Source organism: Phalacrocorax carbo, chromosome 3 (genome assembly GCF_963921805.1).
Source record: "Phalacrocorax carbo chromosome 3, bPhaCar2.1, whole genome shotgun sequence".
NCBI lineage: Eukaryota > Metazoa > Chordata > Aves > Suliformes > Phalacrocoracidae > Phalacrocorax > Phalacrocorax carbo.
The window spans coordinates 83,534,664-83,560,797 of NC_087515.1; the positions used below are offsets into that span (position 1 = coordinate 83,534,664).

Sequence of the window (26,134 nt, forward strand, 5' to 3'; positions counted from 1 at the left end):
CTAAAGGCAATGTAAGAACTCCTACTGACAGTAGCCCGGGTCAGTTTACAGTTGCCTTATACAAGCACAGGTTATACCCATTACACTCTGGTTTTCCCACTCTTTATTAGAGCCCTTATGACTAGGTAGCATTGTAATTGAGACTATACTGTATTTGTAAGATGTAAATAGAATACCAGTATAAAGAATATTTTCTGGCTCTGGATTTTTTAAATTTTACTGAGGTTTAAGAAAAACTTCATAATTGTCCACATTTTGCAGATGGACTAGCTGGGCCGCAAAAAATGTAACAAACATGCCTGAGGTCGTGCATTGAATCAGTGGCAGAAGCAAGAATTAAAGCCACATCTTCTAGTTTTCCTAGAATAAAGGCAATGGAGAAAAGGGGAAGACAAAGGATCAAAATACATGAGACAAAAGATGACTTTCCCTAATTAAACAACATAAGTTTCTGACTCAAAACATACAAAATATACAAAAGTATATACAGGAGAAATCTTATACGCTCATTAAGCTGCAACTATTCTATGAAAATCTTTACTCAGTTTCATTAGCCAGTTTGATCCAGACCTCAAGAAGAAGCCCTACTCCATGTCCTAAATATGTATTCTTGCATACTTAAGCAACCAAGGAGCCAGCTTCCTCTTTTCTCAGCTTTTGAGGTTTCTGAATTTGTGTCACTGTCATGGCGAATTTGTCTGCAGCTAGTTTCTGTGACCATAAGTGATGAAAAATTACTGGTTTGAATTTCCCCCATAATTCTCATTCTTCCTGTAAGGGAGTTCTGTTGATTTTGCTGCAGATGGTGGCTTGCTATGTCATAGGGGAACAACAGGTTGGGTTGTAAGCTTCGGTGCCATGCTTACACTGGTACTTGGTAAGTACCACCTACCAGGGACACGGTTTAGTGGTGGACTTGGCAGTGCTAGGTTAACAGTTGGACTTGATGATCTTAAAGGACTTTTCCACCTAAATGATTCTATGATTCTATCATTTAGTATATTACCTTGACTTACAGAGCCACCATAGCTTTTGCTACGTTTGCAAGAGTTTATTTCCTTGCCGGAGTTTACAGGAAGAGAGGTACAAGAAAGAATTATACTACTTGATCACTAGGGCCCATGAGAAGACACCCGTGTTTATCTTCACAATGCTGACTATAGGGGTTTCACTTTTATAGCTGAACTTAGGTTAGCGAAGATGCTTTCCTTACTCACTCAACCTTCTATTTTTGTATGGTAACAGCTTGTCAGAGGAAATTCAGACACAAGATTGTCGTAGTTTAGCCCCAGTCAGCAACTAAGCACCACGCAGCCACTCGCTCACTCCCACCCCAGTGGGATGGGGGATAAAATCAGAAAAGCAAAAGTGAGAAAACTCATGGGTTGAGATAAAGACAGTTTAATAGGTAAAGCAAAAGCTGCACATGGAAGCAAAGCAAAACAAGGCATTCATTCGCTACTTCCCATGGGCAGGCAGGTGTTCAGCCATCTCCAGGAAAGCAGGGCTCCATCACGCGTAACGGTTACTTGGGAAGACAAATGCCATCACTCTGAACATCCCCTCCTTCCTTCTTTTTCCCCCAGCTTTATATACTGAGCATGACGTCATATGGTATGGAATACCCCATTGGTCAGTTGGGGTCAGCTGTCCCAGCTGTGTCCCCTCCCAGCTTCTTGTGCATGTGGTAGATCATGCGGAGCTGGAAAAGTTCTTTTATGTCCGATCCTGAATTTAACAAATCTTTTGGTGAAAGGTTTTTATTAAATTCAGATGATCATTAAACAGTAATGTACATTTAGCTACCAGAGTTTACATATGATATTCAAATTATTAGTCCACAAGTGATTTATTTTCTCTTGCTACTACAGAACTGAGTCGTAAAGTCACTGAAGAATGAATGAATTTCACCCTCCCTGTCAGAAGAGTACACCAGGCTTCTTTAACAGATCTTGGAGTGGATGGCACCATTACCAAGTGATTGGTGCTGCAGAGACAATCCTCCTTCCTTGTCTGATTGGGATTCTCTCTTTGACAGGCTTAGTTGGAAATAGTCTCATTGTGTTGAAAATAATAAGGTATGGAATTTAACACATTTTCCAAGATTTATTGCTGAAAAAATAAACAATGACTACACTAAGGAAGTGAATTGCCCAGCAAAGACAAGGATAGCAAGTTTTTCATGTTTCGTTTAGTCATTGACATTTACTTCGCATTAAAAATAAAATTAAATCATGACTACAGATAGTGGTAATGTATGCCTGCTTAGCCTTTTCTGCTGTGAGAAAGCACTTAAGTGCATGACTGACTTCATATTCAAGGAAACAAAAATACATGCCTTCTTCCCTGGCTCCATTATAATTGGCAGCTATCTTCCCACTAGCATACGCAAAAGCTAGACTGAACTTTAAACTTTAGTTATGATACTAGCCAGGCACTACAGTGTTTTACAAAGTTCTTTTTAACACCAGCTGAAATAAACCTTTTTTCTCCTTTAAAAACTGCACTTTTACCTCAGATTATTTTAATAACAGAGCTTTATCTAACTTTTGTCCATTTACAGCAGCTTCCTAGAACTCACCGATTTTTTCCGGTATCACCTTACTTCTAGAAACAAGGGCCTTAGTGCCAGTCAAGGATTCTCACATCACAGGAATTAATACCTCAATATATTTTTGTTGTATTCTGAGAAGGTAAGATTGCTGAAGTTGCTGAAGTTTTTGGGGTCATAAAATCTGAGCCAGCCATCCTTCGTGCAAGAAAATATCTTCTAGTCTCTTAATTTTAACAAGATTTCTTTTTCTATAGAAAAAAGAATTTTATGTCAAAAGGCTGAAACTACCACAAACTAAATCCATAAGCATGTATCTTGAAAAAGTGGTTTTTCTCTTCAGTGCAAATTTAACATAAAGATTTATGACAGCATAAGGCTAATATATGGCGCACACTACAAGGATTAATAGAAGGACTCCACCCCTACATACTGTGCTTTTAAAGGAAAGATTTCCAAAGGCCAACCTAGGACTAAGTGCCCATCAGCCCCTGAGGTTTACCAAACTTCCTTTTGAAACTACCAGAAATCCAATGCCTGCTACACTCAAGAACATTGTAGCTCATAATCTGAATGCAGAAGAGAGGAAATGTGTAAACACTATGTCTGTGAACATAAGTGAACATAATGGTAATACGACTTTTTAAATGTATGAATGAATAGAAAGGAAAAAAGAAATCACTGAGTTTCTAAAAATTAATTATAGAGTCTCTAAAATAATAGAATGGAAGGAAACTGAGAAGGAACAAATATTTTTTTGTCCCTGGTGAAAAGCCTTTGTCTAGCTTAAATAAAAATATGAGAGACAGAGGGAACAGACACAGACAATGACTTGGAAAAAAAGAATATAATTTAAACCGTATTTGAGTTCAAATTTATGGGCACCAACATTTGTACACAAGAAAGGAAATTGAAAATAGTGCTTTAAAATATTAATGTGGTAGTTACCAACACTAAAAAAGGCAGCTGCAAACCTCAGACTCTGCAGATGTATGCACATTTAAAATGTAGCTACATTATGAAAAATAACCATGTCAAAATCTCACCTTTCACTAAACAGATCGGATTCTACTTAAAGGCTCTGCTTCCAAGTTGTGTCTTTGCTCTTTATTGAACACAGTTTCTCATGCAAACATTTAAATTTTTTTAGCATTCTATAGTCAATTCTTTTAAGAGAGAAAGAAGCTAGATTATGTCTCTAATTAACTAGAAAGTTATTTACTTTCCAGTAGCAAATGCTTTATTGATGGTAGAACACAGTAAAGAAAGAACCTTGGAATTTCAGCTCCCCAATTTTGTTTACAGGTTTGCCAGATAGGGATAAACATTTTTACGTGTGATCTAAACTTATATTGTCTGCAGTTTACTGGGAGAAAATAGCTAGAAGTCATAATGAAAGTTACATGTTATATATGCCTATGCACTGAGATTTAATTTAAAAACTAGTAACTCAATTACTTTTGGCTGGCTCTCCTCTTGTGAATGAATTTTATCCCTAGGGAAAAATGGAGGGAGTTGAGACACGTTGCTATTTAATTAAAAAGAAAATGGTGGAGAAATGCTGCGAGAGTTCAGTTTCAGCCAGAAGAACCTAATAATCCTCATCCCAGCAACCTTGAAAAACTGGTCCCCAAAACTGCAGTTCTGCTAGCAAACGTTTTATGCAAACCTACTGACTTTGTTGGACCAGCTGGTGGGAGAATGGTTATGTCTTTGTGTGGAGAGGGAAAATATGATCCAGACAACTCCAATTAGCTGCATTAGTCTGGCTTTGTATTTTTAAGGAAGAGTATGTTACAGAAAAGAAAAGGGAATCAAATACAATTTCAATTATCTATGAGTACAGCTTTTCAGAGTAACTTGATTTTTAATAAGATTGCTAATAGAAAGTGGTAAAATAGTGTTTCCTAAAATAGAGATTGCAAATAAGTGTCACAATGTTTATTACTTGCATTCTGAGTCTTCAGCTGGAGAAGGTGTATTTGCAACTGAATGTAGTCACCAGTAGAAAATTTTTGAAACCGCTATGTACAGCTAAACTATCCAGATCAGAGATTTTATGTTATCAGATTTTATATGTTATCATGTTGGACGTTATTAACCCAGCTAAAGAACAATGTAATGAGTTCAAGTATTATAGCATAAGAATTTTTTCCGCCATTTTATTTATTTAATTCATTCATTCATTCATTAAAGTGTGGTTGGTACTATGCGATGTTGATAAGAAACATTTCCTGAAAAGATTTACAGGAGAAACGGGTTAATGTGGAACTTTCAGGGACTGATCACAGGGCCAGGCAGATTTCATATTTTCCCTCACATAGCTGAGGCAAAGCATAAGAGTATGTCAATAGTATTCCTAATGATGTATGCTGGGGAGATGTGGCTGATGTGAAGGAGTAGAAGACTGTCATAGAGAAAGAACCAGATAAAGAATAGAGGAGGTACTAGGGCAATAGAAATCATGCAGTAACTTTTACTAGAACAAATCACACAGCCATAGAATTTTTTCTTATTATTTTTTTATTTATATAATTATAATTTATTTATATAATTTATTTATATAATTATAATTATTTATTCTTTTTTTTTTATATAAATAGGAAGCACTGCTGTCGGTTAGAAAACAACAGAGGAAAAAAATCTGTGGGCTGTCAATAGGCTAAAGCTGTGTGAGAAGCGCACACAGCTGTAATATGTGTAAGGCTCTGCCTTTCTGGAAGAAAGAAGGAAATGCTAATGCCATTCTCCAGGCTCATACAAGGCCTGAAATAATACTCTCACCAGCTGTTTCCCGAAAGGTAAGATATTCAGACTGGAATCAGAACCGAAAAGAAAAATTACCAGAAGAATGGAGAACTAAGAAAATTCATCTAAATTTGTTGTGGGTTTTGCTTGTTTGTTTGTTTGTTTGTTTGTTTTAAAAAAAAAGGCTCAGAGTTGTGTGCTTGCTCTCTATGAATCAGGATCAAATACAGCAGAAAGGGTAAAGGACTGTTTAAACTAAAGGCCAATACTGATACAAGAGCAATTGGGTAGACTGTAGTCAGGAGCTGTTAAAGGCTGATAACTGGAAGGTGATTTTTACCTTTTAGAACAGTGGTGTCCTGCAATAGCCTTCAGTAGGAGTAGTGGAAGTAAAATCATTATTTCTGAGATGAAATTACTCTGTTACGAGGAGGTCTTTGCTTATCTTGTTGCCTGTGACAGCCGATGACTCAGGTCTGTGACAAGGGTTGTCTCTTCCAGTCTTAGGTTCCTGCTTTTCCTAAATCTAGGAAAAAAACCCCAAGATGTTAAACAACGTACCCAGTGCCCTACAACATATCTCAGCTGTTCTCTTTATTCCTCACTGAGATGGGAAAGTTATGTGTCTCTGCACTGAGACAGTATGCTGTCAATTTACTCTAATTTCTATGATTCTGTTTCAGATTTGTTTCAGAAATAAAAAACCAGTTCACGTTCGAAATGTGGGACTTCCCATGATCACATGGAAATTTATTTATTTATTTATTTATTAAATTGTAGATGGTACTATGCGATGTTGATAAGACACAAGTTTCCTGAAAAGATTTTCAGGAGAAATGGGTTAATGTGGAGCTAAGACAGGATAAATTTCCCCCAGAGTTCATTGAGTCATAGAATCATTAAGGTTGGAAAAGACCTCTAGGATCATCAAGTCCAACCGTCAACCCAATGCTACCATATCTCCTCAAACCGTGCCCTGAACTGCCACGTCTACATACTTTTCTAACACCTCCAGGGACAGTGACTCCACCACCTCTCTGGACAGACTATTCCAGTGCCTGACCACTCTTTCAGTAAATAAATTTTTCCTTATATCCAATCTAAACCTCCCCTGATGCAGCTTGAAGCCATTTCCTCTCGTTCTATCACTAGTAACTTGGGAGAAGAGACCAACACCCATCTCACTACAGCCTCCTTTCAGGTAGCTGTAGAGAGCGATAAGGTCTCCCCTCAGCCTCCTCTTCCAGACTAAAAAACCCCAGCTCCCTCAACCTCTCCTCATAAGACCTGCTCTCCAGACCCTTCAGCAGCATCATTGCCCTTCTCTGGACATGCTCCAGCACCTGTTCTGTTGCTCTGCAGTGATTATAGGAGTCAAGATTGCTTGGAGACTTTAGAGGACTAAATCTCAAATTGGTAAATTTAGCTAAGAATAATTCAACCTTCAATTACAAGGAGAAAAGATAGTACAAGTCTTTCCTGATAAATTATTGAGATGTTTTTTCAGCCACTAGGGGAAAATAACATAGACAGAAATGTTCCAAGAGGGAGCAGAGTACATGCTTACGAGCACAAAAGGCCTACAAGATAGTGTTAAGTAGGTATAGGACTGCTGCTGTTGAACCTGCTTTTCTCAGGGATAGAGGATCTAGGTAAACTCCAAGTATGAGAGCAGAAGGGAAGTGGACTATGGTTAATATCAGAGCTGGAAATTTAAAAAAGCTTCCTCCAAGTCAATTTGGTTTGCTGGGACGGTTAGATTCTGTAGAGAAGGACAGGCCTAGGTGGGAGGGTGGCCTTAAAGCTGGTGCTACTTGCCGTTGCAGACCTAGCCCAAAAGGGATGCCATTTTCACCTTTCCTCTTTGAAGAAAGGGTATGTGCTTGTGTTCTTAAATGTGTGATACTTATAAATCATCTTGTCTTTGACCTGAAAGATCACTTCCAAATTAACACTTAAGCTTCTAGTTAATGAAGTCCTTCTGTCCAGGAGGGTATAAATAAATACTGATGACAGCAAATAATGTAGTCAGAGGGGATAAATAATGACTGATGACAACACATAATGCACTTGCCGTGTTCCTCAAAGTTGTTACTGGAGTGACAGCCAATACATGGATTATCACATTGTTGTGCCTGCTCAACACTTCTTTTTTTAATGAATTGGTATCATTCAAATCCATTTTTAATGAGTTTAATCTGTAGAAGTAGAATTGAAGAGAAGGTAGGTCTAATTGCAGATTTGACATATTCACAGATTTTGCACAACAGCAATTGTGCTTTTGTACATTTTTCATATGGTGTTTCAGAGATGGGAATTGGCATGGCTGGAAGGCTGAATTGACTAGCTAATATGTGTGGCTTCAGAAACTGCTGAGAAGCTTACAGGTTGGTGGCAAGAAGGTAGAAAACACTGAAAGGATGGAAAGAAAGAAGTTTGAAATTGAGGCTATGACTATTATTTTCCTGAGTTTTGATGTTTGTTTGCATCTTTTTTTGGGGGGTGGTGGTGGTAAAGTGATAGTTTTAGCAGAAGGCAAGCACCACTGTCTTAATAAAATATAAGAAAGTTATAAACTGTAAAATGTGGCCAAAATTATTTGAGATTATAAAGTTTACTGCATAAGTTACCATTTAAATATTGTGCCTCTGAGCCATCACAAGAAACTATGAAAATCTGGATGAAAATACATGCCCTGGCCTCTGGACACTGATCTAAAAAGGCATCGTTTTCTGAACCTCAGTGTAAAGCATGAGACAGTGGATATTACAACACTTCCCTTTACATCAACTATGGGACAGCTGTTCAATGTCTACTCTTTGTCAATTAAATTTAACATAAAGTACGCAAGTTTAGAATTTGAGGTTCTCATTCTGAGTCCAAAAGTAATTTCTAATTTAGTATGATTTATCCTGTTAATGTGAATGAAATAAAGAAGAAAAAAAACCATTTTAACTTTTTAATGAAATGACATGTAGAGGCAGTTTTCAGATGCTTTGAAACCTGTGTGTTTGAGCATAATGGTACCATTTGACGCCTTGCAGGAAACACAGTTTGGTGCTTTTCTTTTCCTGGATGTTTTTGCATCCTTCAAAGTTCACAAAGCTAAAGGCACTGGAGGAAAAAGATCACATATGCGTCATTCTCTCCACAAGCTCCAGTCATTAGTGCCAGCAGATATACTTTATAGATGTCTGGCTTTGGTTTCAGCATCATAACCAGATGACTGTGAATCATACTTCGTAGTTTATTAAAAATGTTTGAAAAAAAATACTTTTGCCTGGCTCATTCCCTCTAGCTTAAATTTGTTTCTTTAGAAACATAGTTATTTCATAGCTTGTAGCATGCAGTGAAGGCAACATGAAAAATATGTAATTAGGACCTTTTCTCACACAGGTCAATTTAGGAAAACATGGTCATAGAGTTGGGCTTCTAAATGCGGTTTGTGGGCAGTCAGGTGGAGTTCCCCCAGCTGCAGGTTCTTCTGTCTCTTCCAGTAAGAATGAGAAATAAACTGATACTTTGCAGTAGACTGGAAAAATAATTGGTTAGAAATACTGAGAGGGAACCTAAACAAATGGCTTAGGCTAGACATGTAATTCCTAAGTAAATTTAGGTAAGGTGATTTCTACGTGGAGGCTGTGGATAAGGACTTTTTTAATAAAGTCATGTAATTTAAAATATTTTATAAATATCAGTGCTTTGCAAAGATGCTTTGTGCTTCTTTCTTTGATTTGTACAGAATAAGACAATTTAAAGTCAGGAATTCTTTCAACTGCATGTATAACATTCCTCCAAGCCTAAACTGGGGGTTGTACTAAAATATGTACATTTTGGTCAATGAAGCTAGGAAAGTATATATATCACACAAAAGCTACGCGATATAGGCATTATGAAACTGGCAAATCCAAACTCTCAGTACTTAAATGACAACTGTGCATAGAGTTTTAACTTAGTTGTGTTCCCTATATATGTACAAACTTGATTAGACTTTCTTTAAATACTTGATTGCATACTGTTGTTTGGTTTTTTTCCCCAGAGGATCATTCATCTTTCACCAGTTCCCTTTTTACCTTGAGCACTTGAGAACCACCTGTCTGCATTGTTAAGCAAGATTCAGCCCTGGGACAGCTGCATCACAGGAAAGCTCTGATCTCTCCTCCTATTTCTGCTAGGCTGATATTTCTAGAGTTCCTATGTCCATCAGACCTGTGTTTACTTTGAACACTTTATAATTTTCAAAGGATATGGATAATTGTGCTGATGTTAATAAATTAAATGGCACATTCAGCCTCACTGGAAAGCAAAATTAAGAACAATATATTTTTGTCGAGACTAAAATGTTTAGTTTGAAGTAGCTAAACTCTAAAATAGTGATTTTGATGGTGTACTTATTTGTGTGTGGTTCCGTTTTGAGGTCTGCTCTATCAACAGTATACTTGGAAAACAGTACAATAACTATGTCGAGTAATAGTCTCCATGTGTTCCAATTCTTTTCAGAACTCAGAAGAAAACTATCCCAGATATATAAATCTGCAATCTGGCTATAGCAGATTTGGTTCATATCATTGGCATGCCCTTTCTCATTCACCAATGGGCACGTGGAGGCGAGTGGGTTTTTGGCAGTCGTCTTTGCACCATTACCTCCCTGGACACATGCAACCAGTTTACATGCAGTGCCATTATGACCACAATGAGTTTGGACAGGTATGTGGTTTCAGGTTTTCATTCTGTACCCAAGGACAAATAATATCAGATTGTGTTTATGCAAAGCTGTAGTAATTCAAGTAATATATCATGCTGTGAACAAGGTCTTAAGGGATCATAGTAACCGTCAACATTACCATTCTGGGGCTTATCTTTAGAGGTGCAGCTTCTAGTAAAAGCTTAATGTCACTAAAACTAGATTTGTTTTAACAATTCTTGTTTAAGATAAAAAATTGGACCAAATTTAGGAAAGAAAAGTTGTCTTTGCACCAAAGAGGTCTTCCTTCACATGTCAGAGAGAGCATGGAGGAAAAGAAAGATACAATTTTTCCTGCATAGGACAAGGTACTAGTCAATCGTTAAGAAGACATTCAAGAGGCAGCTTTGAACTTATGATCTCTGATAAATAAACAGAGCCAATGGGAAGGATGGTTGCTATTGAAGTTGTGGCATAAAGACAGCATCCTTCCATGGAGGTGGAATGTAGTCACTAAAGATAGGGAGAGAAAAATTATCAGAAAACGGAAAGCAGAAAATTGAAAGTTATCAATAATTTTGATATTGATAAAGTACAGTTATCATAAAGAGGCTACACTGATGCATAGTATTATAAGTCTTATTTTGATGACATGCAGTTAAAAAAGAGCCAAGAAATAATTGTCAATTCCTTTGAAGTTCAATTTTGAAAGCTCTGGTCATATATTTGCATGTGAGTAATGTGACAAATTACAGTCTTTTCCTATATTCCTAAAGAATTTACACATAGCAGTTTCTTTAATCTTGCTGCTTACAGATTTTTTTTTAAGCAAAACACAGTAAGTATTAAGGCAGGAAAAAGACATGACATCCCAATGAGGAAAGACAGAATATCAAAACCTGGTATAAAAAATAGTTTATATTCCAAGTAAAACGTGTCTTAAAATAGATATTTGGAGTCTTTTCCAAAGTACTGAGGGTAAGCCTGTGCTTTCTTTTCTATTTTGAGGCAAGTTTTTCCATTTCAGATACACTTGCCTATGGCAAGCTCTTCAGATTATTTCTCTCCCATTTGTTTTATCACTGTTAATACCAATTATGACACTTTATCCAAGAGAGACAAAGGTTTTTCACAGAACAAGCTCCCAAACTGTCTAGTGCTTGATAGTTTTAGAAAAACACCTCTGAATCCACCCAGCAGCTTTCATTAATTGGAAAGATTAAATCAGCTATTTTGCAAAAAAAAAAAAAAATCAGTAGAGTTTATAAGATTTTCTTTGACTGTAAAATCATCCCAAATTCACAATACAAGCAAGAAACATAATAACACCTTAGTAAATGATATGGCTAATGCAGCATTGGTCAACTTCATGTTCCCTTTCACATTTCTCAAAAATAAAAGGAAGACAGAGCAGGTTGGACGTGGGAAGGCACTTCGGAAGAAGTCTTAGCTGAATATAATGACTACCACATGCAAATTAATATTTGTCATATTGCTGGATAATGTTTTTCTTTCCATAAATCCTCTACTTCATAATTGGAGTGAACTATGTCACGCAATGGTCCAACAAAAACTTTAATATTTCAGTATTTCTTTTTGCAAATCAAATTTTTTTCTAAGATCTTAAGAAGTGGCAAAACCAACTGTGCTCTCCATGGAGCTTTAGGTGTCTAATTCTGAGGGGTACAGTGTGTAAAAGTTTGCTTTTCTTTACTCACTTTAATATGAAATAAAAGCATTAAGGAAAGCCGTAAGACCTATGCAAGTTGACTATGCATATTAAAATTTATGATAAAGTTTTCTAAATTGACATCAGACACCTTTTTAAATACAGATTCTTGCTATGCCACAGGCCAAGATTACATAAATTAAGCCTGAATTAAACTTTGGTAGCAGAATTTTGCCTATCAGTTAAAAAAAGCTTCCTAAGAAGCAACCTACACCACCTGTTCTCTGGACAAGGATGCGCAAAGGCACACATAGACAACAATCCTAATATAATTTTCCTCCATGTTTGTCAAAAGTAAATTTGACTCTTCAATGAAAATATCACTTGCCTAAGTGAAAACACAACTGTGTATGCTGCAGACAACATTTCCTTGGTCCCAAATACTGATATACTCTTATGCTGCAGTCTGTGGTGAGACAGGAGAGATGGTGAGATGGATGAAAAGGAGGTCTGGTATGATGTCCTACACGATAAGTCACTTGACTTAAAATGAATATGAACATTAGCAGTGTTAGTGACTTGTTTGCAATGGCAAAGGAACTTCTTGGCCTATGACTTTTTAAGAAAAGAGCCCAGACTTACATGTTCAAAATAACTAATGCAGATTCAGAAGTCACATCACTCCCTACTCCTTAATGGCATGCAAGATGCAGCTGGTAAAAACTGTGCCAGACTTCCTTTCTGTGACAGGAGTCTGTGAGGCATACTTCATTCCCTGTAACATGACTCCACTGGAGCATGTCATAGGAAAATGCCACTGTTTGGGTCCCTTCTTACAGAGTGCACCTGCTTCTGACAACTACTTCTGCAAACTTTGGTTGTAAGAAAAGGTGTAATCCTCTTGAGAGGATTCAGTTGTCTGTGACCCAAGGCGTATTTTTGGTATGGTACAGCTGTATCATCTTGTCTCAGCTTCCTAAGAAAATTCCTAAATGCTAAGCTGTGAGAAAGTACCTAGAGTAGAACTGTGTGAGCTAAGAAAGGTAAGATTGCAGCTATAGATAAGACAGTTGAGGTGGAAACAGTTGGCATCTCAAAGGTTCAAGAAGAGAAACACTGGCATGAAGAGGTATAAAATACTAACAAGAATCAAGGATTCTGAAGGTCCCCCTTCACTCCCATTGACAGCTGTACAGCAAAGACTCAAAGGTGCCATACAGGGGTGGTCTGTTGTCTATTGTAATAGCCAATAAATAATTGCTTTTTGTGAATACCCCATTTGCAAAGTGTGTTTGTGCATGGGAAAAGTTCTCTGAGCAAAGTGCCTAAAGTCTGAGATACATAGGGTACCAGTCAATTTTGAGGGCTGCATAAACATTTATTTAACTTATCCTCTTAAGGTTTCAGGCACATAAATGGAGAGGTGAGGCTGGGAAGATAAATCTGGAGTAAGCAACTCCAGGCTGAGAAGAAACAGGCAGGTGATCCAAGACTGACAGGCATGAGAAAATGAGTTCCCGGCTTGCCCATTGATGTAATGTTGCTCTAAGGAATATTTACCAAGGCAGTGTCACTGGTAGGGTGGGACCATTTCTCTATGAAAGTTATGGGCTTTTAGCTATTTAAAACCAGAACCACCTGATTTGCCACAGACTAACCCATTTACTCATTCTTCACACTCCTTTTCCTGTTGTTCCTTGCTTCACTTCACATGCAGTCACAAACACCCCAGACAGAGGAAAAGGTAAAAGCCTATTAAAAGCTCAATCTCCTGAGCAGCCCATTATTTGACGTTGAGTGTAGCACACTTTGCTGCCTCTTGGAGCAATCCTAAGAGTAGTACATTTTAAGCCAATACAGATAAGAAATTAATAAATAATATTATTTGGATAATTTATGCTAATTAGTTATAGTAATAATAATAATAGTGCCAGCATACTATATTGTGACAATACGCAATACATAGTAATAATGTTAGACTGGAGGATGTCAAATATGACAGGTTAAGATATGTACAGATGCAGGAAGAAAAAAGTGTGGAAAAATCCAAGCTCCAAGACATGTTTCCCTTCTACTTGTTCTGTATGCATAACAGAAGAATGACCAGATGTTTATGGCTTTGCTAGAAATCAGAGGAGATGACATGCAGTTAGCTACAACTTTAACTAGGAGCACATACTCCCATGAAATACTCTGTCTTTCAAAGTATTGTCTTGGCTTTCATGATTGTACCACCTACCTTTGGTGATGGTTGGTCTCACAGATGTTCCTCAAGGCAGCATTATAACAGAAAGTTTGGCAGAAAGGCAGAAAGAAATGCAGTAATAGGCATGGGTAGCAGGCACCACATAGCTGGTGCTTTGTACTTTTTGAGAACTCTGGAAGCTCCATCACTGCCTCCTTCTCCAGCTCTCTGTGTCAGAGACACAGCTCAAACACCCCCATTATTGTTTGTTTCGAGTAAGTATTCTTCAGACTTTTCTCAACAAAAGACCCTTTTCTTACTGATAATTACTTTGTCAGATGAGGGCACATGTCTGCCTTTAAGTTCCACTCTCTGAAGTGGAAATTACCCCGTATTTTCAAAACAGCATGTTTTCCCGAATGCACCACTCAACGTTTCATATCACAAATTTATCATCAGACAATAGGCAAGATTGAAAATTACATGCAAATTGAAACAACCAATAGAACCCACTGCTGCAAAAGGAAGGAGACAAAGCTGCTTGATAAGTGTTTAGGGTGAGATTAATTTCTTATTGTCTAGGGGAGGGTAAGTGAGAATACCGTCAGGCTGAAATAAGTTTGAGTTCTATCAAGAAAAGAATCATTTTCACTTACATCGAATTGAATTTCTGGTGGTGTTTTCATTCCATTCAGTCTAATGACTTGCTTTTCATCTTTAAGTTCACTAAATGACTTTTTTTTTTCTTTTGCTCAGATGAATATTAAAAATGGGAACTAGAAACCCAGGGAAATTATCCTCTAAAGTCACGTATCAGTATATGAAAATGTCCAGCAAAATAATTGATCCAGAGAGTGTGAAAAGTCATTTTACAATACATAGGGGAAAACACAGATGTACAGGCCAGGTTTTAGTACCCTCAACAGCACCATTAGTAACCTGTCCTTTACTTTTGTGAGAATCCTGTGAAAACTCAGCTGTGTACCCAGGAAGACAATGTCTACGCAGCAAAAGAAACCAGGCTCAGCGAGCCCATAGGCAGTGGTGGGCACCTCTGGAGCTGGAAGATGTGGATTCAGTACCCATCCCAGGCTAAGGGGGTTCCTTTGCACTTGGCATTCTTTCCTGCAATGATTTTCAATGGCCTTTAACACAGTTTTATTACAAACTACGTTAGTCTGATAACCACTAGACTGTAGCTGCTATCAGAATGAGTTACATTCGCTCTTGATAAATCCTGAGCTGCGCTGGGCTCTGGTTCTTTAAGCAAATGCAATATCATCTGTTAAGCCACACGTCACACGGTGCCTTAAGAGTGTCAGCCTTTTGCATTGCTAACAGCCTTCTCTCTGAAGCTCTGTAGCTGGCTTTCTGCTGGCAGCTCTGCGCCCGGTCACCCAAGCTGCCACAGCAGCCTTTCCCAGAGCCTCTGGGGCAGCACTTTCCCCTTGTTCCCACGCTGTGGATCTTGTGCTGTTATCCTCCCAGCCCTGCACCTGCAAACCCAACTGCGTTGTTATGGTGGGTTCTCATGGGAAGTGACTGCCACCAGCGTGAGAATCACCCCTTCTTCCCCTCCCTTTTCCTACCCTTGGTCAAACATTCTGGTTGACATTAGTGGACCAACTTAACAGCAAGTCAGCATGCAGCCTCAGGAAAGCGTGCTCTCAGCAACACCAACAGCATCATAGGCAGGAGCAACTGGCGAAAAGTTAGTCCTGATGAAAACTATGTTGATACTGTAGAGAAAAGCGGTACTGGGGGAACCATGTATGGCACTAGAGAAGAGACTCAGAGATGGATGCTTGTCTGGAGATGACCCCCCATTACTTCTTTTCCCAGCTGGCCACTCAGGACAGCTGTACCTTTCCACACCCTCTCTTTTGACTTTGATTTTTCCCTCAAAGTCATTATATGCCATCAGCTACGGTCCCTGGAAAAAAACCTCTGTGCATGTGAACCTGTCTTAAAAACCTTTGTGCAATGCATGGTTCTTAATGAAAGAGCTAATAAGAAATAACCAATGTTTTTGTGGTTAGGTGCCTTGTGAGCTTAAGCAGCTTGAAACAGAAGGGAGATCTCACTGAAACCTTCCTGCTAAGCAGAAGCATATGAAAGCATTAAAGCGTTTTTGTATCACCCAACTGTAGGCATGAAATAAAGTTCAGTCTCATAAATGGCAGGCAGTAGGCATGTCTAAGAGGTGACTCATGGGGCGTATGAAAAGCACAGCAAAGGATGGAATATCATGTCACCTTCCTTGCAGCCTGCAGGAAGAGGGGTGTCTGGTTATGTGCACTTCTTACTCCGTATCAGCTACTAATGTCACTTTTCTGTGCTTCCCACACACCCCTGATTTCCATCTTACACGCTTGCATTTTCTCACAAATACTTCCTTTAATTCACAGTTTATTCCCTGAATTTTTTTGGTAAAGCCCATTGTAACTTTCTTCAGTAAACATTCTTTGGAAACATCTCTGCTGCCAATTTTAAAAAGAGTTGCAGTATTGCTCCCTTACTTTGCATGGAGATGGTGGTGTTTGCACCACTTGAAAAATTAAAGCAACCTCAAAGCATACATAGTATACTGTGCTTACATGTGCTAAGTGGTTAAATTTTGTATAAAGTGGGAGTAAATGCAAGTTTTAAGAACTTGAGAAGCCTGTAAATTACACTCAATTACAGTGACCCTGTAAGCAATACCAGTGTCAGAAGCTATTTCCATGAGGCAGCCAGTGAAATAGGAGAGGTAGCTGTACCAAGAATGGTACAAAGCTGTCCTACCATTGCAAATGTAGAGGATTTCTGTTCTTTCTGTCACCATCTTGAGGATTAAGAATAACTGCATGAAATTAGACATAGCTCTTTAAGATATCATATGCCAGAAAAGCCTTTTGCTGATTCTAGCAATAATGGCCATTACTTTAACCTTATTTAGCGAAAAGAACTTGGTTGTCGCAAAGCTTGAATAATGAAAGAACTCTCTTTCATACTCATATTCAAGCAAAACTGAAAATAATTTATTATCACATGAAATATGAATCTTTCTGGATCTTATGCACTTGTTCCTGAACTTCACTGCGCCAAGGGCAACAATACCAAGCAATCGAGGTGCTGCAGGCACCTTGTTCTGACAGGCTGGTGAACCTGATCTGTGAAAAACAAGTCCAGGACTTTGAACAACATTTCAAGGTCTTGCCAGCACCTATAGACAAGGTTCTTCTGATTTGTATCAGATATTCACATCATGTAAAATGTATAAGTATGGCTATATATTAATACAGATACAGCAACGCAGCAAAGGAATGACAGGTATTGAAGTTTCCTGCTGTCCAGTTAATGATATTTCTGGTTATTTACTGGTACCAGTACTGGATTATTAAATCCAATTAAACTTGAGGTTTCGGCCTAGTGAACACATTCGTAAGCAGCCAGTCACTTACTAAGCTTCTGCTCTACACTGCATTGAAGAAAATTCACAGCAGCATTCCTGGTTTTAGTAGAGCAAATGTAGATGCATACCAGGGTATCTGAAAGCAAAAAGCAATGTTCAATTTGCACACATTGCAGTTGGTGTTATGTATGCCTGTCTGGCTTCTTGTGTTTTTAATCATGTAAATCTAGAATATCTCCACCAAGCTCTGTTCCTTTATTTCTAATAATTCAATAAACCTAGTACATGTCTGCACCTGTTTTTCTTTCATGAAGTGATTTTAGGGAAGAATCACATTATTAAAAAGACTGTTCCTTGCAGGCTTTTATTGTGGGGTTTTTCTGCATTTTTTCACTTAACCTGTGAGCAATATAAATAGTTCACTGATTGAGAGATAGTTTTTCATTTCTAGCTAAGGTACAGCTTGAGAGCGATACAGAATTAATCTCTAATGGCCCTTGCTCAGAACACACCAAAACTACTACTTTCTGGGGAAAAAAGTCTTCTGGAAGAATGATGTCGTTTCCAAATCAGATTTCTTAATTAGCTGAGTACAAGTGCTGTGGCATTCCACGTGTAGATTATAACCCTTTAGAAAAACTATGCCGTCTTAGGTGGTGCCAGAAACTGTCTTAAAATTCATATTATGCTATTCATATTAGCTTGCACTGCCTTCTTTTATTGGGCTGTCATTTTTTTCCTGAAGAAATTAATGCATTGTGGCCTAGACAAGTGGTCTGTGCAGTGGGTGGGGAATCGGCCGCACCCAAAACGTGGTGGTAAATAGCTCTTTTTCAAAGTGGCAACTTGTCACAAATAGAGTCCCCCAGGGATTGATATTGGGCCCAATGTTATTCAACATCTTCTGAAGTGTTCTGGATAACGGGATCAAGTGTAGCCTGATGAATTTTGCAGATGACACCAAATTGAGTGGGGAAGTAGACACTCCAGAAGGGAGAGCTGCTCTGCAGGGAAATCTGGATAGGCTGGAAGAGTGGGCCAACATGAAACTTATGAAGTTCAACAAGGAGAACTGTAAGGTCATGCACCTGGGAAAACATAATCCAGGAGTGCAGCCCAGACTGGGATCCACTTGGCTGGAGAGCAGCTCTGTGGAAAGGGACCTGGGGGTCCTGGTGGACAGAAAGCTCAACACAAGCGAACAGTGTGCTGCTGCGGCCAAGGCCAACAGGATGCTGGGTTGCATCAAAAAGGGCATCACCAGCAGAGATAAAGAAGTCATTATCCCACTCTACTCAGCGCTTGTCAGGCCACCCCTGGAGTACTGTGTGCAGTTCTGGTGCCTGCTGTACAAAAAGGCTGTGGACAGGCTGGAAGGGGTCCAGAGAAGGGCCACCAAGATGATCAGAGGACTGGGAAGCTGCCATATGAGGATAGGCTGGGAGAACTGGGCTTGTTCAGCCTTGAGAAAAGGAGGCTCAGAGGGGATCTCATCACCATGTACCAGTACTTAAGGGGTAGCTACAAAGAAGATGGAGACTCCCTTTTTACACAGAGTCACATGGAGAGGACAAGGGGGATTGGACACAAGTTGCTCTTGGGGACATTCTGATTGGACACAAGAGGGAAATCTTCCACAGTGAGGACAGTCAACCATTGGAATAATCTCCCCGGGGAAGAGGTTGGCTTGGCCACATTGGACACCTTCAAGAGTCATCTGGACAGGGCGCTGGGCCATCTTGTCTAGCCTGTGCTCTTCCTAGAAAGGTTGGACTAGATGATCTCTGATGTCCCTTCCAACCTGAGATTCTGTGATCTTTTCTGCTCTACAAGCACTAAAATTCAGTGAAAATTTTACCAGTATTTAAACATTTTTCAACTTGTACAAGTTTTAAATACTGACATGAAGTCAACAGGATGGAATTTGGTAGAGAAGATGCTAATAGCCAATCACAAAGAAAATTATTTTCAAGTATTGTTTGCATTCCTTTATAATGCCCTTCTCATAGCAGCTAGTAAATCACTCATTCTCAGTTAATTTCAGAAAATTACCATTTCAAAAGGTTTCTATGATTATGATTCAGTTTTCTGTCTTTTTAAAACAAACTGAGTCAATCTATCTCTCACAAGAGAGATGTGTTTCACTGCTATTACCCAAAACTCTTCCAACATTATGCACAAAAAAAGGCATGTGTGATCTAATTAAAAATGACAGAATTCAATTTTTGATCTATTTTGTAAAGGCTGGTCATAAAATAGATGTTTTCTACCAAAAAAACAACCCAAAAGCCCCAAAGATCCCTCCCTCCTTTTTTATGTAAAACTTTGAGCTTTCATTTAGCTGTATCACTTGTTATTAATTTAAGAATTATGAACTGACAAATGGATGAATTGAGTTTTCTCCGTAAGTTTCATCTCACCCATTTCTCTTCAGTGTTATGGTTCCTCACTTACCCACCAGCTCCTGCTGCCAGAGTTTGGGTTCTTCCACCTGACCTTTTCCCTGTCACAGGGAGTGTGTTAGTGGATGTGGGTCCAAGACAGAACCATAAGTCCACAGCCTGGGTGGCAATGGATACAGATGCCACTAGCAGAGCAAGGACCTCAGTGGTAGACCTCTCATCACATATCAGAGGGGATCATAGCTGATCATACTCTTAGGCTAGCAGCAATGTGATGAGAATCATCCCTCTGTGAGGGTCTCTACTAGGAGACCATGCTGATGAGAGCTGTATCTGCAGCAGATTGCCTGTGGAGCACCAAAATGAGGTTGCTCGATGCTGGTTTCTGTTTGTCTCGTGGTTATACCACCTCCAATATATCACAGGACAGTGCTGCATCTTCCCCCAAACAGCTTTGCAGAATGCAGTGAGTTCAACAGCCACAAAGCAGTAACAAGACCCAGGGCAATGGAAGTTTTCAGGCTTCGTTGCATACTGTCTGCCCCCAGTACCTTTTGGCCAGGCCTATGGCTGGTCCCAGTGTGCCAGATTCTGTGTGTGCAAAGGATGGAAAGAAAAAAAGGTGAAATTCATTGTCAGGTTTCTTTACCTTTGTTGAGTTTTTTCTAAGGTGATCTGACACTGTTCTTCCCGAACAAGTTGTTAAGCTGTGAATCAGTGGTCGTGTTAGTAGGTAGTCTGATCTCATCTGGAAATGAAAGTGTACCAAATGTAGTGGACTTCATACCTACCCTACTCAATCCTGAAAAAATTAGAAGGAAAATACACCCTGCTTTAACTTCCTCTTCTTTCTTATGACATGTGAATTGTTGCGTTTAGTATTCTGCTTTTAGATCAAAGATTGCCTACTTTAATCCATTTTGATCTGACAGATTATTCACCCCAACATTTTACAAAATGTGAAGGTCATGAAAAAGAAGTTGAATTTGTTTTGTATCATAAGCTGCTGCTAACTGAAGGTTACTTCTAAGGTAGTGAAGTCTTTCAGTTCTATCTTCAATTTTGTGGAGACTAACATTTAAATTAAAACTATAACAGACTTGAGCACTCCTAGAGCTAAAATATATCTGAAACTTCTATTTTTCTTAAATAGCAGTCTTGCCTGTATTAAATCATCTCCGGTCCTTTTCCAGAACTAACTTCATCTCAGATTTTGTCTCTGCTTGCTTCTTGTATGTCTGAGTTTTTAAATTCTAGCTTCTACATGATAATCTACTATAATTTATTAAAAACTCTTGTCATATTAATTAAATAATGTTGTGACCAAAAGCATGATCAGTTAAAACAACATTTGTTGAACATTAAGGAATTTGCTTGAATAAAAGACATTCTGGCATGTTGTACAAGACAACTTTTGAAAAATGCTGTTTCCTTCCCTTGTGATGGCTATTAGAATTTTTATTTTACGATCAACAATATTAACCTAAATATTTTATTGTTTTTCTATTATATTACTATGTTACTGGCTTTTACAGGTACCTTTCTTTTGTCCAGCCATTTCGCCTAACCCAAGAACAAGATCAAACACAATTCGAGTCAATTTATGTTTATGGGTGGCATCACTTATTCTGATGCTCCCTGTGTGGGCCTACTCAGAAGTAATAAAGTTCAAAGATGGTTTGGAAAGTTGTGCTTTTGATCTAACCTCACCTGATGATGTTCTCTGGTAAGCTTTCAAAGCTCGGGTGATCATTTCTTCAGCTGGTGCTGAGGAAACCACCCATTTTGTCTTTGACATCCCTGAGAGGCAGATGGATGGATGGATGGATGGATGGATGGATGGATGGATGGATGGATGGATGGATGGATGGATGGATGGATGTAATGAATAGAATTAAAAGCTGTAGCTGAGCCTCATATCATTCAAATCATTACCTCTCAGATTTTATTGGTAATATTGAGGCAGCCCTAGCATGAACAAGTTGAGCAAGATAGCTCCCAAATAACAAATGTAACTGAAGAATTTCTGTTTCTCCTTATCTTTTCTTGCTGCATTTAAGTAACTGTTGCTCACAAATGGGATCTTATTGTCCTTTCTGACCTGGCAGACTGTCATGTTTTGAAGATATAGATGACAGAAGAGGTTAAACACACCTCAGATTGCATACATAATTTTCCAGTATCTCATGACCAAGCAGATTCCTGCCTATTTGTTGAATTTGATTAGCTTGTTGAGTGATGACTAGCAAGCGACATAAAAGGAAATTTTTAAAACCTTACATAACAGAGAGCAGATTTGGCCGATACTAGGTGTTTTTATATTAGGATGTTCATTCGTACAAAGAAGGTATTTTTAGAGTGAGTATCCCAATTATCTCTAATTACCACACATGAGTTCACACTATTCAACAGTCTCAGAGCACATGATCTGTATTCTTTTGGTGAAATCAGACTGGAAAAAGTGCTCCAGGAACTCAATGAATGGACTCCAACCACTGCTGTGTACTCAGTCCTCAATCCACAGGATCCAATTAGAGAAAATTCAGAGTTAAACCCCCTAACATGAGTATAATGTGTCATGTCCTAAGCACCAAGTACTTCACTTTACAGATTGTCACTACTCATTTGTACTAGTTGTTAGTGTAGACAAAGCCTAAAAGCCTTTTTTGTTCAAGCCTCCCTTCCCTCTCCCTCCAGTTGGATTGCAACCAGATTTTTAATGGAATTAATTCTAACTCCGGAGCACTAGAAAAGGAAAAATGCGTAACAGTACAGAAGTTAAATATTTTAATGTAAGCAAAGCTTGATGAAAATCATTGTTGAAGACTTAAGGTATTAGTAAAAATGAAATATGACTGATTATTTTCAAGGACTTGTGAAGGACGTGAGACTCCCAATAGCCTGAAAGAAATCAGAGAAAATAGAAGAAAAACAGGGTTAAAGGATTTTGGGAATTCAGTCTAGTCCATCCTCTTTCAGATGGCATGACCAATTGTCAGAGGCTTGTTTAATTCCACATTAGAGGTTTTAACACAGAAAAGTATGAAGACAAGTAAAAGGAGACTCTGGTAGGTAAAGAAAAAATGAACTTCAATAACAAGAAAGTTTAACAAATTATTAAGCTCTCAATCTGTAAAGGGATAAGAAAAACTCTGTGTCTATTTGTCAGGTACAAATTGTAACAAAACAATCTACTTTCCTTCTTTGATGGAAGTTCTTCAGTTGATAAAGAATAAATAGAAACAAAATAACTTGATTAATAGCAAAATACCAACAAACCAACTAGGAAAGATGGTGTAGACTAGATTACACTAACAATGCAAGAATGATTGAAAAAACTGTGCTACTATCAGACTACCAAAATACCAGGGGACTAAGCAGACTGGGTCCTGCACAAATGCTTGCAAGAATTTTCACTATACAGGTGCTGGAAGAAGCACACCATACAGAATTTGGAAAGCTAAGCACAGACTTTAATGCTGAAAAGTTCTTGCAGTTCTAGGTACTTGCTGCTACCTAAAACAAACTCCATGTATCTCTAATCAAGAATCGCAAATCAGAGACCACATTATGAAAAATGTCATTTATTTTTTACATCTATGAGATGGTCTTCGTGTAATCACCTTGTTTGTTCTTTTTGCATTTTGTTTTACAGGTACACACTTTATCTTACTATAACAACTTTCTTTTTTCCTTTACCACTGATATTTATTTGCTATATTTTAATTTTATGTTACACATGGGAGATGTATTGGCAGAACAAGAAAGCAGGAAGGTATTATTCATGCTTCTTCCTATTTCAGATGCTTTGCTCATACTACAAAGGTTTTATATGTAACAGGCCAAAAGGATTAGTCCCAAAACAGCATTTAGGCACTGCACCATGTAACTTTCAGTGCTTCAGACACTGCATTAAGTTCACAGGAAACAGATTAGGGATGGGATTCAGGGGAGGGAGCAAGATAACCCAGTTAGATGGAAACGCTGAGGAGACGGTTATGGCTGAAGTCCTCAGCTTATCTGAGGACAACAAAAAGGCTTGACCCAATCCTGCACTTCTGGCTGCAGGAGGACACCTGCCCATTGGGATCTTGTGGCTCGAAGCTCTCAGTTAGAGGATTAGAAAACCCTGGGAGGATCTGGGTGCTAGGTCTGGTACCAGCCGCCATGGCCCAGGGGGCTGCAGGTCAGGTCCTTCCAGGGTGCTTTGCCCCTCCTGTGGAAAGGGGACTCCAGGCCCCGCAAGGATCCCCAGCCACTGTTTACAGCCTGGGGAAGCCTAGGCAGCACAAGAAAACTGACACATAAAACACACAAAATACAATTTCCCAGTTTCTGTGACAGCAGCTCCTGATCAGCATGTTTTGGTTGTAGGACTATGTGCTTTGAATTTCAGCTTCTACAAATTTTCTATTAATGAGGAAAGTTATTTCCATTTTGGTGTGGTTTTGAATTCCTCAGATAGGAGGACCATTTGCTTCTTTTCTCCAAGTCTCCTTTAATAATAGTCATGTTTTAACCTGATATTTCTGTTCCAGTTTTTATCAAAAAAAATATGTAGTCATAGATTAAAATGTATGGAAAGCTATATAGCTCCTGTTTTGAAAAAAAGCAAGCATTTTTAATTAAAATAATTGCCAGTATTTCATCAAGCATATATAAACAGTTCTCAGTCACTCCTGTATGTGTGTGGCACAGGATCAAATTCAGCCTAAGCAGAAGAAAAAATAATGTGCAAGCAACAAATTTTAAGTCATTGAGAGCTGGCCTTTGCTTGCACTGCAGGTGAATTTGGTCTCAAATAACTGCACTCAATCCATGACATCATTTTCCCAACTCGACTTTCCGTGCCAGGGATCCTTCTTCATTTTGTAGTTAGACCACCAGTATCCCCAGGCAAAGAGTCATGAGGCTCTCTAATATGGTGCTTGCTCTGGTCAGTGTTTGTGGTAAGCACTGCCCCATTCCAAGGGATCCAGCTCATGAACCTTCAGGTTTCTCAGCCAACTCTGACCTTCTATGTTAGCTACTACATATCCATATGCCTCAGCTATGCCAGCAGCAGCATTAATCCATTTCTCTACATCCTACTTAGTGGGAACTTCCAGAAGCATCTCCAGAGGTGCACATATGTGGCAGTCAAGATGGCAGAACAGGATGTCACCATCATTGAAAGCATCCTCAAGTCAAGTTTTTGAAAGGAGGGTCTTCTCCCAAGAAAAATGCATTTTCTATGTGTAGATTTTATCAGTTGCAGTAGACAGGCCTGATTTCACTTCCTTCATGAAAGTGTAACTCAGAAGTGGGTTTGTTGCTGGAATTGCACCGGTGTCAAGCTGATGTAAGAGGATCTGCACTGCTCTGTGAAAGGTTAGAGCTTCTAGAGGAGGGATTCTCTGCAAAAATATTCTTTGTTACTGTGCCATTGCTTTTTTTTTTTCACATGATTTTTACATAGATGAACCAAATGTATAGAGACAAAAGTGGATTTTAAAAAACTGTAGTCCTCTGGTAGTAAGAAGATAGAACAACTGTGGCAGGCATTTGGGATCTGACACTGTGTGAAGTCATGGAAACTGTAAATTAATGACCAAAAGAGACTTAGTTACTGATGACTCAGAAGGGACTAACTATTGATTTTTATCCTACCTACAGTTGTCTCATCTGGCACTTGCTTCTGCAGCTATTAAAGGCAGGGGAGAGACATAAAAGGCCCTTTCAGAGGAAGACTACTTTTGAATTAACCTTTGTACATGTCCTTGCAAACAAAGAAGTTAATTCACAATGTGCGTCACTGGAAATTATTAAAACTAAGTTTTAAAAATAACTGTATGTTTCAGGGATATGCCTTTGCTTCTCTTTTCTCAAAATCCCTGCTTCCAAGACAGCCCCAAGAAGGGTGTTCAGTCCTGAAAGAGCTCAGTACTGGTTTCACTACGAGTGCCAAGAGGAACTTGGTGTTTGCCCAGTATGCACTCTCACTTATTTCAAGAGGGCTGGAAGAAAGCTTGTTGTCAACACTTAATCCACAAGATTTCTAGTAGTAGAATGTAATCAAGCGATATTATTAGGACCTTGCCAGCTAATACGGAAAATTGGTGAAAAAAAATTCTACTGGAAAATCTGATGTTCTTGAGAGATGTTCACAGTTTTGGTGTTCACCACACTGTGTCTTTATTTGCATCGTGTTCTATTCTCAGACTACTTTCACTTACCTCAGCAGTTCACTTATCATTTTATTGAGTAAAGACAATATTTCACTAGGACCAGAGGTTTTATGGCTAGAATATTCTTGTTATTCAGAGACCTGATGAATCTGAAACACTTAGGATACTCCTCCTCACACTTGCAGTTAGCTCCTATCTTGTCCCATCCCAAATGGACCTTTTATTCTTTTATTTGCAGCACCGTGGAGGTCACACTTCGTGATCCCGCTCTGTGATCTGCGAACCCACTACAGGACCCATGACACAGGAAAGAAGAAAACATCTTTCCCAGGAG

General features: G+C 38.7%; 1 protein-coding gene across 1 annotated transcript; it reads left to right on the plus strand.

The window, feature by feature from the left end:
• The first annotated feature begins 1,881 nt into the window (after positions 1-1,881).
• Positions 1,882-24,831, plus strand: MCHR2 (melanin concentrating hormone receptor 2). The gene is given in 7 exon segments (XM_064448632.1): positions 1,882-2,078; positions 9,800-10,006; positions 21,169-21,200; positions 21,203-21,359; positions 23,289-23,408; positions 24,509-24,571; positions 24,573-24,831. Coding segments are annotated over 7 exon segments (1,020 nt in total). The 5' UTR covers positions 1,882-1,896.
• Positions 24,832-26,134: the final 1,303 nt, after the last annotated feature.